General features: G+C 40.6%; 2 protein-coding genes across 2 annotated transcripts; both read right to left on the reverse strand.

The window, feature by feature from the left end:
- Positions 1-4,528: 4,528 nt before the first annotated feature.
- On the reverse strand, positions 4,529-7,659 carry rpl10a (ribosomal protein L10a). Its single transcript, XM_083895293.1, has 6 exons — positions 7,608-7,659; positions 7,114-7,185; positions 6,233-6,313; positions 5,169-5,317; positions 4,904-5,076; positions 4,529-4,731 (listed from the first exon to the last, which is right to left on the reverse strand). The coding sequence occupies exons 1-6, from the start codon at positions 7,610-7,612 to the stop codon at positions 4,561-4,563; spliced, it is 651 nt and encodes a 216-aa protein (XP_083751419.1). The 5' UTR covers positions 7,613-7,659; the 3' UTR covers positions 4,529-4,560.
- An 877-nt stretch (positions 7,660-8,536) lies between these two features.
- Positions 8,537-12,980, reverse strand: fance (FA complementation group E; the record flags this gene model as incomplete). Its single annotated transcript, XM_083894482.1, has 10 exons — positions 8,537-8,644; positions 9,005-9,130; positions 9,216-9,282; positions 9,995-10,070; positions 10,234-10,357; positions 10,440-10,583; positions 10,729-10,785; positions 10,878-10,922; positions 11,178-11,754; positions 12,793-12,980. The coding sequence occupies 10 exons, from the start codon at positions 12,978-12,980 to the stop codon at positions 8,537-8,539; spliced, it is 1,512 nt and encodes a 503-aa protein (XP_083750608.1).
- Positions 12,981-14,976: the final 1,996 nt, after the last annotated feature.

Genomic DNA, 14,976 nt, shown 5'->3' on the forward strand with positions numbered 1-14,976 from the left:
TAAGTATTAAAATGATTAAAAAGTTGATTTTGCATAATATTTCTCCTTTAAAAGATTCAGAGATGTATTCTATTCATATTTATTCCCACACATCATTATCCATTACTTCACAGCAGACAAACACACATCCCAGGAGTGTCTTTGCCATTTGTGAGAGACTTTACTCAAATAAATTAGCAGCTAATCTCTGCCCTGTCACTCACAAACTACTCAAAGTAACAAGCAAACTGGGACTCAACGTACTTTTTGTTTTGTATTTTCCTGGTGATCACTTGTTTCTCTGTGCTGGGGATGGCAGCGGGGTGTGGAGGAAGCTGAGCAGATGACTCTTCAGGTGGATTTCCCTCTGAATCAAGTGGCCTGAAGAATTCAAACAGATGAAATGATAATAATAAGTGATAATAATAAGGTGATCCATGCATGTGGTTTTAACCCATCATGTGGATCAGGTACAGAATAGTTGACCTGTCGTCCACTAAAAAGCTTTCGTCCTTGTTGGCGGCACCGTAACTGGACTCTGCAGAGCTCATGGATGGAGACGGACAGGACTTCCTGCTGGACGACGCTTTGTGACCCGATCGCTTTCTCTTCTCCTGCACAGATAAAAAAAAAAAACATTATGTTATTTTGGATGACAAGAGTTTTTTGAGAGTGAGGAAGAAAGTGAGTGAAGAAACTTTCCTACCTGAGTTTGGCTGGAAATGACTGACACACTGATCCTTCGACGACCGCTGTTCTGATGGCAGAAAAGAGAGTGATTATAGGATGAGAAGTATTTTGATGCGATGACACTGAAAAAGTCAAATTGTCTCCGTACCCACTGTGAGCTTCTCAGTATGTTGTCACTTTCCCCCGGATCTACGGCAAGAGCGATCACAGTGATCAGTCGAGACAGTCACACAAATACTTTGCACACAAACAAGAGAATAAAAGCAGGGAGGAGACCTGGTGAGGCTCTGGGGTCAAAGATGTATCTGCGCGAGCTTTGCTCCTGGATCATTCTCTTGGTCTCTTGCAGCTCTGCCACGTTCCTGTCATGTCGCCTCCTCAGACTCTCCACGTGAGCAACCATGAGCTCCACCGCCCGAGTCACCCGAGCCTCCTGTACCACAACAAAATGGATTACAATAGATCTGAGGTGTTATTAGCTTTAGTAATATACACATTATTCAAAAAGGTCAATTATGAATATGGGTTAAAATAAGTGGGAAAAGAGATTGGGTTGCCAGGTTGAGTCAAAATTTAACTGAAGTCTGTCATGAGTTTGATATCTGAAATTGTTTTTATCTCTGTAGCTCTTTGTACTATTTGTACTGCTGTCTGGACCAGGACTCCTGGAAGAAGAGATCTTGTGTCTCGTTGGGAACGTCATGGCTAAATAAAGGATAAGTACAGTAAATAATGTGAAGCTGTCCTTTAAAACTACATCAAACCCAAAGAAAATAATGTGTTTTGTTGTTGCTGATCTTTGGTTTCTGCTGTAAAAGGGACTGGCATTATCTTAAAGGTCCCATGCTTAAGACCTTCAGTGACATTTAATGAAGACACAAACCAAGGACTCCTCCACTCACTCCCTCTTTAACCAAGCCAACCACAATGACCTTAGCATTCCAGAAAGTATTGTCTATTTGAGCCGCTGTGGCAGGACAAGATGGCAGCCCAAAGCTCTTACAGCTATTACACACTATACAAACTAACTGATTGGTAGTATATTTCATTCCTGCTAGTTAGTTCCCCTACATTTTACACACTGGACCTTCATGCAGGAACAAACCTGGTGCACGGCCCCGAGGACCTCAGCCGTGTTGGAGATCCGCTCCACTGTCCCACCCAGGATGTCCAAAGAAAGCTCCAGATTCTGCAGGATCTGACTGCGCTTACTGTCCAGACACAATCCCTTCAGTGTCTGAAAACACACACATACACACACACACACACACAAGTGTGTCCCTGCTCTGTGGCGTGTCATCATAACACAGATGATGTCAGATCATCCATCCCTCTCATCATACCTCCAGAGTCTCTCTGCCTCTGGTCAGCTCCAGCTGGATGTTCTCCTCAGCCAGGTTGCGGGCGTGCTCCTCCGCCTGCAGCCTCTGCTTCAGTGTGTACTGGTCACAGCGGAAAGCCAGGGTGATGTGAGAGAAGGCCGTCTGGACGCAGCAAGACACAAGAGACTCAGGCTCAGGTCAGTCATATCACTTAACGTGAACAACGTTCCACAGCATGTTAGACACGCCCCTTCACTGTCCACATATAAAACGCATCTTAAATCTGGCTTTCGACCCAGTATGAGATGTTGGTTTTTATCTTTTTTATAGTTTTATTGTATGACCTGTTTATTTGTGTTGTTTTTATATTTTCTAGAGTATTTTATTGTTTGTTCTTAGATCTATTAGGTCACATCTATGTTTTATTTATTTATCTCTGACGTACAGCACTTTGTGTCAGCTGTGGTTGTTTTTAAAGTGCTTTATAAATAAAGTTGGATTGGATTGGATTTAATTCATTAATTCAAATGCTTGTTTTTCACTTCACTACAAATTTCCAACACAAAATCAGGAAAAATATCACAATTAGGTTTTGTCAGACTTTATGAGTAAAACAAGGCATCCATGTACAAGGGCTCGTCACAAAGTTCTCAGCCTCACCTGGAAACAAGAGGCATAACTGTAAACAATAAAGCCTCACATCACTGTAAACAAAAACCCGGGTCATTTGAGTCCTTTCTTTGCAATTCATGTCCAAAAATGAGAGGGAAACCAAAACATGAAAAAAGGTGGTGGCAGTGACAGAAGCATCCATGCATCTTACTCACTTGAGCTTCAGTTTGACTTCTATGAGTTTGATCTTGTTTTTTATCAGAGTGACAATGAAGTCATCAGTGCTGTTAGAATGGATAATCTGGAGGCTCAAGTGAACGTGTTCCACAAAGGGAAGGCACTTAGTTCTGAGTGAGGCAAAGAACTTTCTGAAGTACTATAATATATCAAGGGGGTTTGAAACCAATGATACACAGGAGAAAACTACTGCTGGATGAGGATTAAACAGCATCTAATCTGCAGGATATTGTGGCAAATGGGGGAAAGGAGGAGGAAGAGGAGGCCTTACCTCCAAATCTTTCTCCGACATCTCTACACTGTCAGTAAAACAGGAGGTGTGAGTGTTTTATAAAAGGTCAAATAAGCAATAAAACTAATAAGACATAATCTGATGGTGAAAATATGGCACCTGTTGAGGCCAACGCGCTCGACGATGGACAGCCCATTCCAGCTCATGAGAGGGGAATCCTCTTGACTGGTTTCTATTTCAAAGAATGAAAATAAAATCACGTTATGACTCGTGGTTAATGTTCTTTTATATATATATATTTTTAGCAGTTACCTTCTTCACTGTCCTCGCTGTCCAGCATGGTGGACGGACTGTAACTGTGAGTCTCTACATCAGCCTGAAGCAAGTTCACAAAGTTCTATTACATTATATTCCACAGTGTAACCAGGAACAGGCAGGACTGTTGGTAGATAATTATTTAACTCACCTCATTAGTTGCTCTCTCCATCACAATAATCCGGGAGTTTTTTTTCGTCAGACAGAAACCAGATTAAATCCTCCGCACAGTGAACCCGGGATTTAAACTCACGCTGAAAACACAAACATTTGCTCTTGTGTGCGTCTGGTTCATTTTCTCTCTCTGCCTTCCTTGTCTACTTAGAACAGATAATCCCATTATGAGATCCACAGTCAAACCAGAGTAGGACGGCCACCCCAGGAGGCTCATGGGAAGTCTTCCTGTTGAACCTATGATGAACAAACGCTAGTATGGAACCAGTGATGAATCAAGTGTCACATAAGCTGCAAAGTCTAACATTTAACTGAAGATTATTCTCTAAAATGCATCATTTGTTTATTTGGTAACATTTTAGATTAGGGAACACATATTGACCATTGACTAGGTTCTTACTAACATGCGTTTAAGTAGCATACTAGCCCTTTATTAGTAAATATTAAGTACGCGTTAACACCATATGTAAGAAAATCTTAATTAAGGTGTTAATATGCGCTTAATGATTACTAATAAAGGGCTAGTATGCTGCTTATATGTTAATAAGCACCTGGTTAATGGAGAAGGTGTATTCCCTAATCTTAAGTGTTACCGTTTATTTTTGTTCATACAGCACTGAGCTGAAGTCTTAGGGCATCACCAGTTTAGTCAAATGCTGTGTTCATTGGTGATTGGATTAGAATAATGTCACTGGAAGTTGGTTCCCCATCAGTAATAACTGTAACATGTGTATGCATCATTGTCAGTAGATTATGAGGACATTTGGCCATTAGTTCCGTGTATACGTTACTGTACCGCTCAATTTCTAAGCATACGACTCTTGCTGTCTAACAACTTTCAATAAACCAGGACAATCAAATCCATGAGCACTCATTGGGTTGATAAGGACAAGCTTTGAACCATGAAAACTATACTTCAGGAGTGATCCAACCTGACAAATAAAACACTCAAACTGCAAAGTTTTGGAACGTCTTTTTTTTTATTAACAGAAAAGATGTTTAGTAGAGACGCTGGGGTTTGCCCATGGTGCTCTTGATGTAGAGGGCACGCACATTCTGCCAGTTCTTCTTAAGCAAAGACACCAGGAAGTTGACGGCCAGGTGGACGTTGTACACCAGCTCATCCTCTGTCATCTTCACATGTCCAACAGCCACGGCCAGACAGAGCACCTACAAAAAGAAGAAATACGCACTACTCAGAACAGATAGAAATCTACACATACATCACTATGTTCTAGCAGTGGTTCAATGGGTCTACTTTGAGGAAGTACCAATATAATTCAAGATGAATCGAAATTAACGGCATCGTAGATTATATTAATCTGGGTATTGTTTAATGTACCTTCTTCATCTGAAATTTGATGGTGGATTTGACCTCGTCCACCTTGGTGTTCAGGTTCTCATTGTGTGTGAGCAGGGAGGGGAACTTGCCGGCCTTGTTCAGCCCAGGTCCCAGGATACGTGGGATCTGCTTGATCAGAGACTCTGAGGCCAGGAAGGCATCGTACTTCTTGGCTAGAAGAGAATAAAACCAGAGTCAACTTTAAAAACCTCGTCAGTCAATAGTACTCATGTATTGCAGGGAGTTGTGCTTCTCAAATTCATACCAAGCTTCTTGACCATCTTTTTGTTCTTGTTGAGCTTCTTGAGAGCCTCGATGTCCATGTGTGGCAGCTCGGCGACTTTGGCCTCGTCACAATGTTGCTGGTCTCCCAGAACGCACACGGAGAACTTTGGTCTGGGGAGACTCTTCAGCCTGCAGATTAACATAACAGCAATTTAAAAACACAGGAGCACTGGTCTGCAGAACAGCAGAGTGAGGCTGAGTGACGCCATCAACTCTGGGTTGGGAGAAAGGACTCTTAAGGATTCATCATCCTCATTTCTTTTACTATATCAACAATGATATATCTCTGTGTGATACCATATTGATAAACAAATTGTTTAAAGTAGTTTTCTGACTTTATTTCAGCCTCTGACTGAACTTGCAGCAGGCTTTCAGACATCCGTCTCTCCCTTACATTGCCCTCACTAGACTAGACCATTTTTGAGGAAAGAATCAAATCACCTGACATCACGAGTATCGTATCCTCACCCCATATCGGGAAATTTATCAATTGGCTGGATATACAGTCCTAACTGATCAACTTTAGGATCTCTTAAAATTAATTGCATTTAACATGGAGTTGCACAACATGTTTCGTCAAGCAAAGACAATTCTTATCTTAAGAGGAAAAACATTTACTGGTGAAGCCAATTTATCCAAGACATCACATTTTATACAGCTACCATCCTCCACCCTGATTTTACAGTGTAGTAGAAAAGTTCTTACCCATACCACCACCGTGGTCGGTGTCCAGCAGACCTCTTGAGTAACATTATGTTAATTGGTCGGCATGAGGACATGAACTTAGCAGCTCTGTCACTCAAAGCCTCCCCTGATGTTTTAAGACCCAGGGTAGGGGTCCGTCTGCTTCGCCTCCACCAGCCGAAGCCGAGTCAGCTCAGTCAGACTACCCAGAGTCATTTACCTTGTCTGCCCCTGGCCTGTCTGGACTGTCTCCAAATATTTATCAAGCCTCTACCGGCATTATGGACAGGCCATTATAAAACTCAGACAGGGCTGGAAGCACACAGGGAAAAGATTGGGTGGTACAGTAAAAGGTCGAACCTGACGGTGCCGGAGAAACGCTTGTCCTTCTGGGGATCGTAGTTTTTCAAGCTGATCTGGAGCTCAACAGTCTCCACAAACCTGCAAACAAGATTTAGAATCAATCACCTGTTATACATATACACAACCTGATTCACCATCACAGTCATTGAAGCATAATACACCAGTTAAGAAAGTTGGGAAGAGCAATGCCAAATGAGACACCATAAAATATTTGCAACTATAGAAAGATGAGAACTTGTTTCCAACACTGACCTTATGCATTTTTAACAGATTATTATACAACAATCTGAATAATCGATTACTCGGTTCGAGTGATTTTCAATAATTAAAGCCAGCTTTCTGAATTTTCAGCTTCTTAAATGTGAATAGTTTCCTAATTCTTTGTTCAACAAAGCAAAGACATAATTGAAACTGAATAATTTGGGCTTATGGACAAGACATTTGAGAAGATAATTTACAGATGTGAGGAAACGCCAATCAAAAGGTTTCAATATTTTACAGACCAAACAAAAACTCCATTAGAGGAAATAACTGACCGAATACTTGATAATTAAACTCGTCTTAGTTGACCATTGTATACTGAGAAACATCTGCCTTTGCAAATGTTGAATTGTTCAGTTGTTTTTAAAGTTCAGTTTTTAAATACATATCTGAGATTTACCCATCACAAATAGGAAATCTGCAGTATTACAAAAAACACTAACTTAAATTAAAATGTTAACATAGCCCACAAACTATGAACCATGTAGACCAGAAATTGAGATTATGTACCGTTTTACACATTACTGAACAGAGAGTTGACAGACAGCAGATACAGCACTTTGGTCTTCTGCAGCCTCACTGACACACATTACACAAACTTGCTGATGTGAACTTACTTCCTCGGCTTTCCCACGGAGCCTCCGAGAACCTCCTTGACGGCCTCATACAACATATCCCTGGAAACCTTACTGTAAAAAGACGAACACATGACACCCGTTAAATACAACAGAACATCCCAGCACAGCCATTTGTAGACGGGGCTGAGCAAAGTATCGTCATATTGATAAAGATAAGCAGAAAACGGGGGTGAGTTTTGTGTTAAAACCATCTATGCGAGTTATTATAAATATATAATCTCGGATTATGAACGTAGATGTTATTTGAACAGAGGATGGCGATGGATTAATGTGAAGTTAACGTGGTGTCTTTCCTCCGCGGAAGAACCGGCACCACACTCGACGAACAACATCATGTATTCAATAAAAACCGGACTTAAAAACACACGTGTCACATCATATAGTAACTCCATGGGTTTAGGAACCTAAAACGTGTGAAAATAAACGAGTAAACTCTCCGTATTTTCACGTTTATTCGTTAAATTAGCGCTAACCTCATGATTGCGGCTGTTCCCTCCCGTGCAGCTACGCTGAAAAGGAAGTTCACCCGGAAGTTACGCAAAATAAAGACGACGGTGGTGACGACACCGAGAAACGTCAACGACGGTTCCGTAAACAAAACAACGAATAATTCGTTTAATATTATTCTGCCACATTATAAATCGTCTTTGTACCAAAGTGCGTGTTACAGTTGACAGGTTTTTGCATTCTAAACATTTTTTATTAAGTGATTTCCAAAATGTGGGACGTGGCCGCCCGGTGGGCTGTCAAGGTACTGCAGGAGGACTGCAGGAGGTAAACAATGAATACTCACTCACTCACTCACTCACCGATTTATCTTCCACATGAGGGGGCCGCTGACCAATAAATATATAATGTCTTTATTTTCAGTTTTATTATCTAGCCTAAAACGACCATAAAACACCTAGGATGAAAGTGGCACTGGATTTATTGTCCTCTCATATTTACAGTGGAACATATCTCTCAGGAGGCAAAGTAAATTGTAGTTGTTCATTTATTTATTAATTTTTTAACTTGGAGTTTCAAACTAGCTGAATTATGATGAACTAATCCCGAGTAAAGTATGAATGCAAGTATGACTGATGACTATTAAATCAATGAAAAATAGTGTTGGTCTTCATTTTCAAGCTGTGCTAAGAAAGAAGACAGAATAACTTTTCTTAACAGGTTTATTAACATGTATTAGATCAGAACAATTCAAGTCCACTTCTGTGGAATTTCATTCCATTCCATTCTGATAAGTCCTCTTCTATGGCATCAATAAGTGGAGGCTGTTAATACATGATAAAACGCATAAAATATGTCTTCAGAGGAGGGGGTATACTTTTTCACAAATACTGTTCATTAATTGTATTTATATTCTTATAGATTGCTAATTGGAGGACTTTTAAATAAAGCACCATCACGTTGTGTGCGTGATTCTTTTCAGAGCAGCTTGAAGAGACTTTTTCAGGAAAGTCTCATTTACTGTCAGGCAACTCGACAGCGAGTGTTTGTGTGCAGCAGTCACCTAGAAAACAAAAAGCAGACGATTAATACAGACACAGGTGTGTTAATAACAATTCTGTGATATATATTGTGTGATGATAGTATAATATACTATCATCACGCAATATTATTGCAAGACAATCATACAGCGTTAGTTGTCTACCTGAAGAAAACAAAACGTCTGTGAAAAGACAAGAGTGCAGGATTTCTCTATTTATTCACAGCACGGAGAACAAAGTGCATAAAGTCTATGTATTGAACATGGATGGAGCAATCTCTTAACATAGCTTTCTGGTGTATCATTATCATATCGCACGAGGATGACGATATATCACCAAATCATCATTTTGACCCACCACTAATGTGTGATAGACAAACTCACATGGCTGCTATATTTGGTGAGGACCGTTAACATCATCTTTGCAAACTTGACAGACTTTGTGAACAGAGGAGCCTGGCTGACGAGCTGCTCAGTGAACTGTGTGAACACTTCTTCGTTGAAGTCAGGCTGAAAACAAACAAACAACTTCATGACGATCAATACTGAAACTGGAGTTGCAGTACTTCTTCCATGAATAAAAAACTGGACTAACCTTGGAGTCTAACAAGCTGTGGATCATGGAGAGCACTGCCTCACTCCATGAAACCTTGAAAGTCATTCTGAAAGGAAATATATATAGGGTAAACTTACAACTGCCAAATGTGACCTTTAATGAAGTTAAGTTGTGCATATCGTCACAATTCACTTTGAAGTAGCATTCAATCAGATGTGAAATGTATCTTTATAAAATAGTTTTTATCAAACTACAACTTTTTTTCTGAAGAGAAGGAACTTTTGTTTATTCAGAATAAAGTCAGAGTCAGAAAACGAGTGTTCTTTAGCATGGCTCATTACAACTACAACCATGCAGCATAGACTGAATACTTTGAAAAACAAGATTTAAAAGTATTAGAATTTTTTATAATCAAGGATAAAAGGCATGAATGTGTACAATGTGATACTGTACGGCAACGTTGATTAGTTTATAGCTATGGGAAAGAATGTGTTCTTGTAGGTGCTTTTCCTAAATTATATGATGAACTGTGGAAATAAGATCCCTGGAAGTTGAGGTCATTGTCTTGAAGCTAATAAAAAGCTGCAACGTTAGCATATACTAGATTACGAGATTTTGTTTTTAGGCCATATTACCCAGCCCTCACTGAGAGGAAATGATTAGATTTAGGGGAGATTTGGATACAGAAGTGAGCAGCCTTGACAGAGCTTTGTGCTTTCTGAGTGCTTTCTCTTTTTTTTTTTACTATACTGGGTAACTGCTTCTTTGGTTTATTACAAGGGTTAGAGAGAGAGACTTGTTTCCATGCTGGATCTTACTGAAGCAGCCGGAGTCTGTAGTGTGAGTCCAGGCAGCCTTCTATCAATCTGTTCAGGAGCTCAGCCTGTGGATTCCCTGAAAACAAAACAAAGTTCAGAGTAAGGTCCTGGCTCAGCGTCTAAGTGCTTATTTATACACGAACAAAGACACTGAATCCACTGCTGCTGTCATCGACAGTCTCTGACCCCTCTCAGACATTTTGTGTTAATAAATGATTGATTTGTGCCGTTTTCCTCACCTATGTTCTTCTCCATCAGAACTGGTCCAATTAGAGCGTGGCACATTGGTCTGGGATAGTGGCTGCACAGTGACGTGACTGCAGTAACCAGGCACCTGGAGGCCGGTTCTGACAGGGACAGAACCTGCACACACAGCACATCACATTAGTGTCAAACACAAGCATATTGTGTGTACATATATATATATATATATCCTGTGATGTACCTTCTTCAGCAGGAGGCTCTTGATGAGCGTTGCTGCCGTGCTGTAGCTGAGGTCAGGAGAGAGAGACAAAACACTGCTGCACAGTTTAGGCAGAGTCTGCTCCAGCAGATCAGGCAAACTCAGAGAGCTACAGAACAGCTCTACCTAAACAGAAGAGGTCAACAAGAAGTCGCAATACATTAGTGAGTGGAATATGAGTAAAAAAAAAAAAACGTAAAAAGTATAAAGTATGTGGCACTTTTTGACACAGGAGCTAAATAAAGTGAGCAATACAATTGAACAGACATACCTGGGTGACATCACAGTCATTGAGAACTTTGAACACATCTATGGAGCTCTGGTCCCACTGCAAACACATAATAAAAAAAATCATGATTACAGTGATCCCAAATCATAATCATTACACCCTGGTGGATAAAATAAAAATATCTCTCTCACCTCTGTTTGACTTTCCAGTAATTCTTTTATCTGAAGAACAGAGACCTAAAACATAGGGAACCAATTAAATGTATTCACGTCTCACGTGGATAATGAAAGTGTATAAAACACCTGATTGGTGAAGCGCATTCTATCACTTCGGTTCTCTTTTAAAGCTGCAGTGCAAAACTGACAGTGATTTTTGTTGCTTTGTAAACAGAAACGTTGAGACATTATTTGTGTGCTGCATCTGAAAATGGGCTTGTTAGTGTGTATACGGCCGACAAAGCCTGTTTCTTTTTCATCATCATCATCATCTACCTTTATATGCTCTGGCAGGGAATCACTGGTGACTGGTGCTGGCTGCAGCTCCTCAGCAGGAGTTTCTGTTGGAGCATCTCCCTCTAACATCTCCTCAGTTACATTCTGCTCTTCAGCATCAACTCTATCAACATCACAGACATCCGTCTTTGTCCTTTTACTCTGCTGTCCCCCATCTTCATCGCTTGAGTCCAGACAGACAAGACTTAATTTCCTTTTCCTTTGTGTTCCCGCCTCTGAGGAACCAGAATCACCCCGAGATTCAGATTCTTCTCTTTGACCACTGAGGCACTTGGCCCATCCTTCAGTTTCACCATTAACAACCAAACGCTGTGACAGCTCCTTCAGTCTCTGGCTGCACAGTGCAGTGTACAGAGGCTCCTCCTCAGTGTGCACGCCAAGGCTCCTCTTCAACTGTTGAGCCAGAGCAGAAATCCAGGGGTTTGGATGAAGGTCCTGGTCGAGACATTTGAGCAGATGAAGGATGGACCTCTGAGGGAGAACCGAGTGGATCAGGTAGATGAAGGACAGCAGATTTTGTTTGAATAATGGAGGAAACAGGCACACCAAGGGTTTTCTGGAATAAGTGAAGGAAAATGGGTGAGAGAAATCTTAGCTTCTCAAATAAGTCTTGCTAATCCCAAAAATGCAACATTATTGTGATGAGAAAAGCAATGAAAAATCCAACTTAATCTAATTTGAAGGTCAAGTAGTAGACCATGGTCAGGCTCTTAATTGCCATCTTACCGTTGACAGAGAAAAAAACAAAAGAAAAGACCTTTGGAACAAATCTAGGAAAAAGGTGATCTTAGTTTGGTGTAATTGACTAAATGAACACATAAAATCAAACATATACTGTATATGTAATATGTATTCCCTAAAATGAAGCAATGTAGTTTGAAATTATACTTTTTAAAAGGTCATTTGTGACATCTAATGTGAGACTACAGAATGCAATAATCAAAGGACTCCTCTCACAGTTCACTTTCTCCATGCGCATCAGTTTACTGCAGTGACGTTAACTTTGCATTAATTTAATCCATTATTGTGCGCCAAGCAGGGGGAGCTTATGATGACGGACAAAACGGAGCAATTCAACCGGAAATTGTGGGGTCAGTATAGAGTAAATAGTCCAATCAGTCAGGAAAACGATGAAGAAACAACCTAAAATGGCAGTGAAACAACTGTAGTTCACTGGTTTGTCCCTGCAGCCAGGGGCTATCTGCAAAATGCAGTTAACACAAAAACATTAACTCAAAATGGAAACGCAAATCAAAAAACACCAACACAAAAGCATTAACTCAAAATGGAAATCAAAAAACACACATCTGTTCCATTTTTAGTTAATGGTTTCTTCTTTTGTGTTGTTTGATTTGCATTTCCGTTTTGAGTTAATGTTTTTGTTTTGTGATTTGCGTTGCCGTTTTGAGTTAATGTTTTCGTGCTTTCTGCGTTTGTGTTTTCTGATTTGCGTTTGTGTTTGGCACCTCAGGGCCACCATGCTATTGAACCCTGCTTAAAGTTACACATTGGTCCTTTAAACTTAAAGCGCTTTTAAGTTAATATATATCTTTATAGAGAACATAATATTTATGAACTGTGTTGTGTTACTTACACAGTGAAGGGCTGCTCTTCAGTCACTTGGTCGCGACACAGTGTTTCTATGAAGTCACACAGCGACGTGTCGGGATTCGCTCGCTGCTGCTTGTGGTAGACGGTCAGAGCTCTGTGAGCACCGGAGGTTCCGGACATCAGCGAGCGGACGAGCAGCTTCGACTGACCGTCAAACCGGCCGAGGCTCATCATAGCGACGGTCAGCTTCTGCTCTGCACACCCTGGGACAGAGTTTTCACCCTGTTTGTTTACACCACAGCTTTCCAGCTGACGGACCCACTGTGCCCGCCACTTGTGTTGACATTTCTTCTTCGCGGGAATCGTGGGTGACGCACTGAGCTTCACAGCTCCACCTAGCGACCAAGACAGGAGCAGCGTCTTCTTCAACGAGTTTGAATCCGACGAGTCTATCGTGGCCAAATAGTCATTCGAGGGGACATATTAGGAAAAACACAGGTGTAAACAATCAAAATATTAATTAGTTTCATTTAGTTTCCTCAGTTTCAGTCTACATAGTGGTTTAGACATTTTTAATGTCATCAACAACACTAACATCTATGCTTTTCCAGCTAAAACCTGTCGAAATGGCAGCTGTGCAAAGGGCCCAAAATGAGCATCTGTTGCATGTGAAAACAAAGAGTTAATTCCTCAGATGAGCCATGTATAATCCAGAATATAAAGTGGCAAACAAAAGAAGTAGCCATGGGTCAGCAGATTATATTTTCCCTCCCTGGATTATAAACCAGACAGGTGGCGTGGCATCACAAGGGGCCCAGTATTTTCTGCCCCTCTGTTTGAGGTTTATGCTTGATACATACATATGTATGTGTGTATATATATATATACATATATATACACATACACGTACATGCATATACATATACATACACACGTATATATACACTAAATTGATTTCATTTTGACTGAAAATAATAAACAATCTTTAGTGCTCTCCTGCATCCATGTTCTTAGGTCACCAGTACTGGAGTTAATGTGCATAGAACATTGAAACCATGGTCCAATTCTATTTAGCCCTTCTGTGGTTAAGTCAATTTTATTTTAAGACAAAAGTTTCCCCCTCATCTTGCCACAGAACAGAGACCCCTTTACAAATTTGGGTAACATTTCAAAAATCATTTGACCTCCATCAAGGTCACTGAGCTTCTGCATCACCTCCCGATCTATTCATTTCTTCCTTGGGCCATAAACTGCATCCCTAGATCAAATCGTATGGAAGTATGTAATCCTGTTTATTAATGAAGCTCATTTAAAGCAACATGGTTACCAAGTTGCTGTAATAAAGCAAGAGAAAGGGTGACCTTTGTCTTGCATATGTATCATTTTGTTAGCTTGTCATGCATAAAAAAGTAAAGTTTCATTGGAAAAAAAAAAAGAAAAAAAAAAGAACATAGGACTATTGTTCAGTGAGACAATGTGTGAAGCAATGTTTTATTTTTCTGTGTACAAGTACAACTTGTTTAAAAGAGATAAAATCTGAACATTTTTGTCTTCTTATCAAAAGCAGAAACTGAGCGTCATTACTACCACTCGAAGGGCGGCATCATTGGTAGCGGACTAGGATTAGGTAGAAGGGTACAGTACACTTTGTATCTTTAGACAATTAAAACTACCATCCACACAACACTTTTAAAATATCAAAATGGTACAAATTCGCTAGGAGAAAAGTAGAAATGAGCACTAATATTCGTCAAGAGTGGTTTAAGCAGAATTTGACAACCTGCAACGTGGGAAGCACCATGGCCACGGGAGGGGCGGGTGGGGGGGGAGGCCTTAATCAGAATGTCACAGGTTAAACACAAAATTATTAGAGGCAGTACAAATCTTAAACTTCTACCTAGGATGCTTACTTCTTAACCAGGGGCGACAAACCATGTGCCATGAAGCACTAAGTGTAAACATTCTCTTTTCCAAGCAGCAACAGTTTGTAGAAACTAATTTCACAGATTCCCTCTGTGGTCCAATCACCAGACGCGGACAGATTAACCAAACGCATGGACATACTCTGTGCCCCACGGTTACGCAGTGAATTTCCCTGGTTCTAATCACGGCTACTCAAGTGTTGCTGTAATACTCGTACAAGGAGGACAGAAGAGGCAAAACACAACTGTGTTCTCCTGGGGCCGATGACTACGCACGAGTTAGGGCCCCATTCAGTGGTTTCAGG

Source organism: Microchirus variegatus, assembly GCF_963457635.1.
Source record: "Microchirus variegatus genome assembly, chromosome: 9".
In the NCBI taxonomy this organism is placed as follows: Eukaryota; Metazoa; Chordata; class Actinopteri; order Pleuronectiformes; family Soleidae; genus Microchirus; species Microchirus variegatus.

Excerpts from the sequence above, each read along its gene's own strand:
- rpl10a (XM_083895293.1), bottom strand. Across the intron at positions 6,314-7,113 it reads TCCGTGGGAAAGCCGAGGAA|GTTTGTGGAGACTGTTGAGC; the intron begins GTAAGTTCACAT and ends TCTTGTTTGCAG. Across the intron at positions 4,732-4,903 it reads TCAAATTTCAGATGAAGAAG|GTGCTCTGTCTGGCCGTGGC; the intron begins GTACATTAAACA and ends TTCTTTTTGTAG.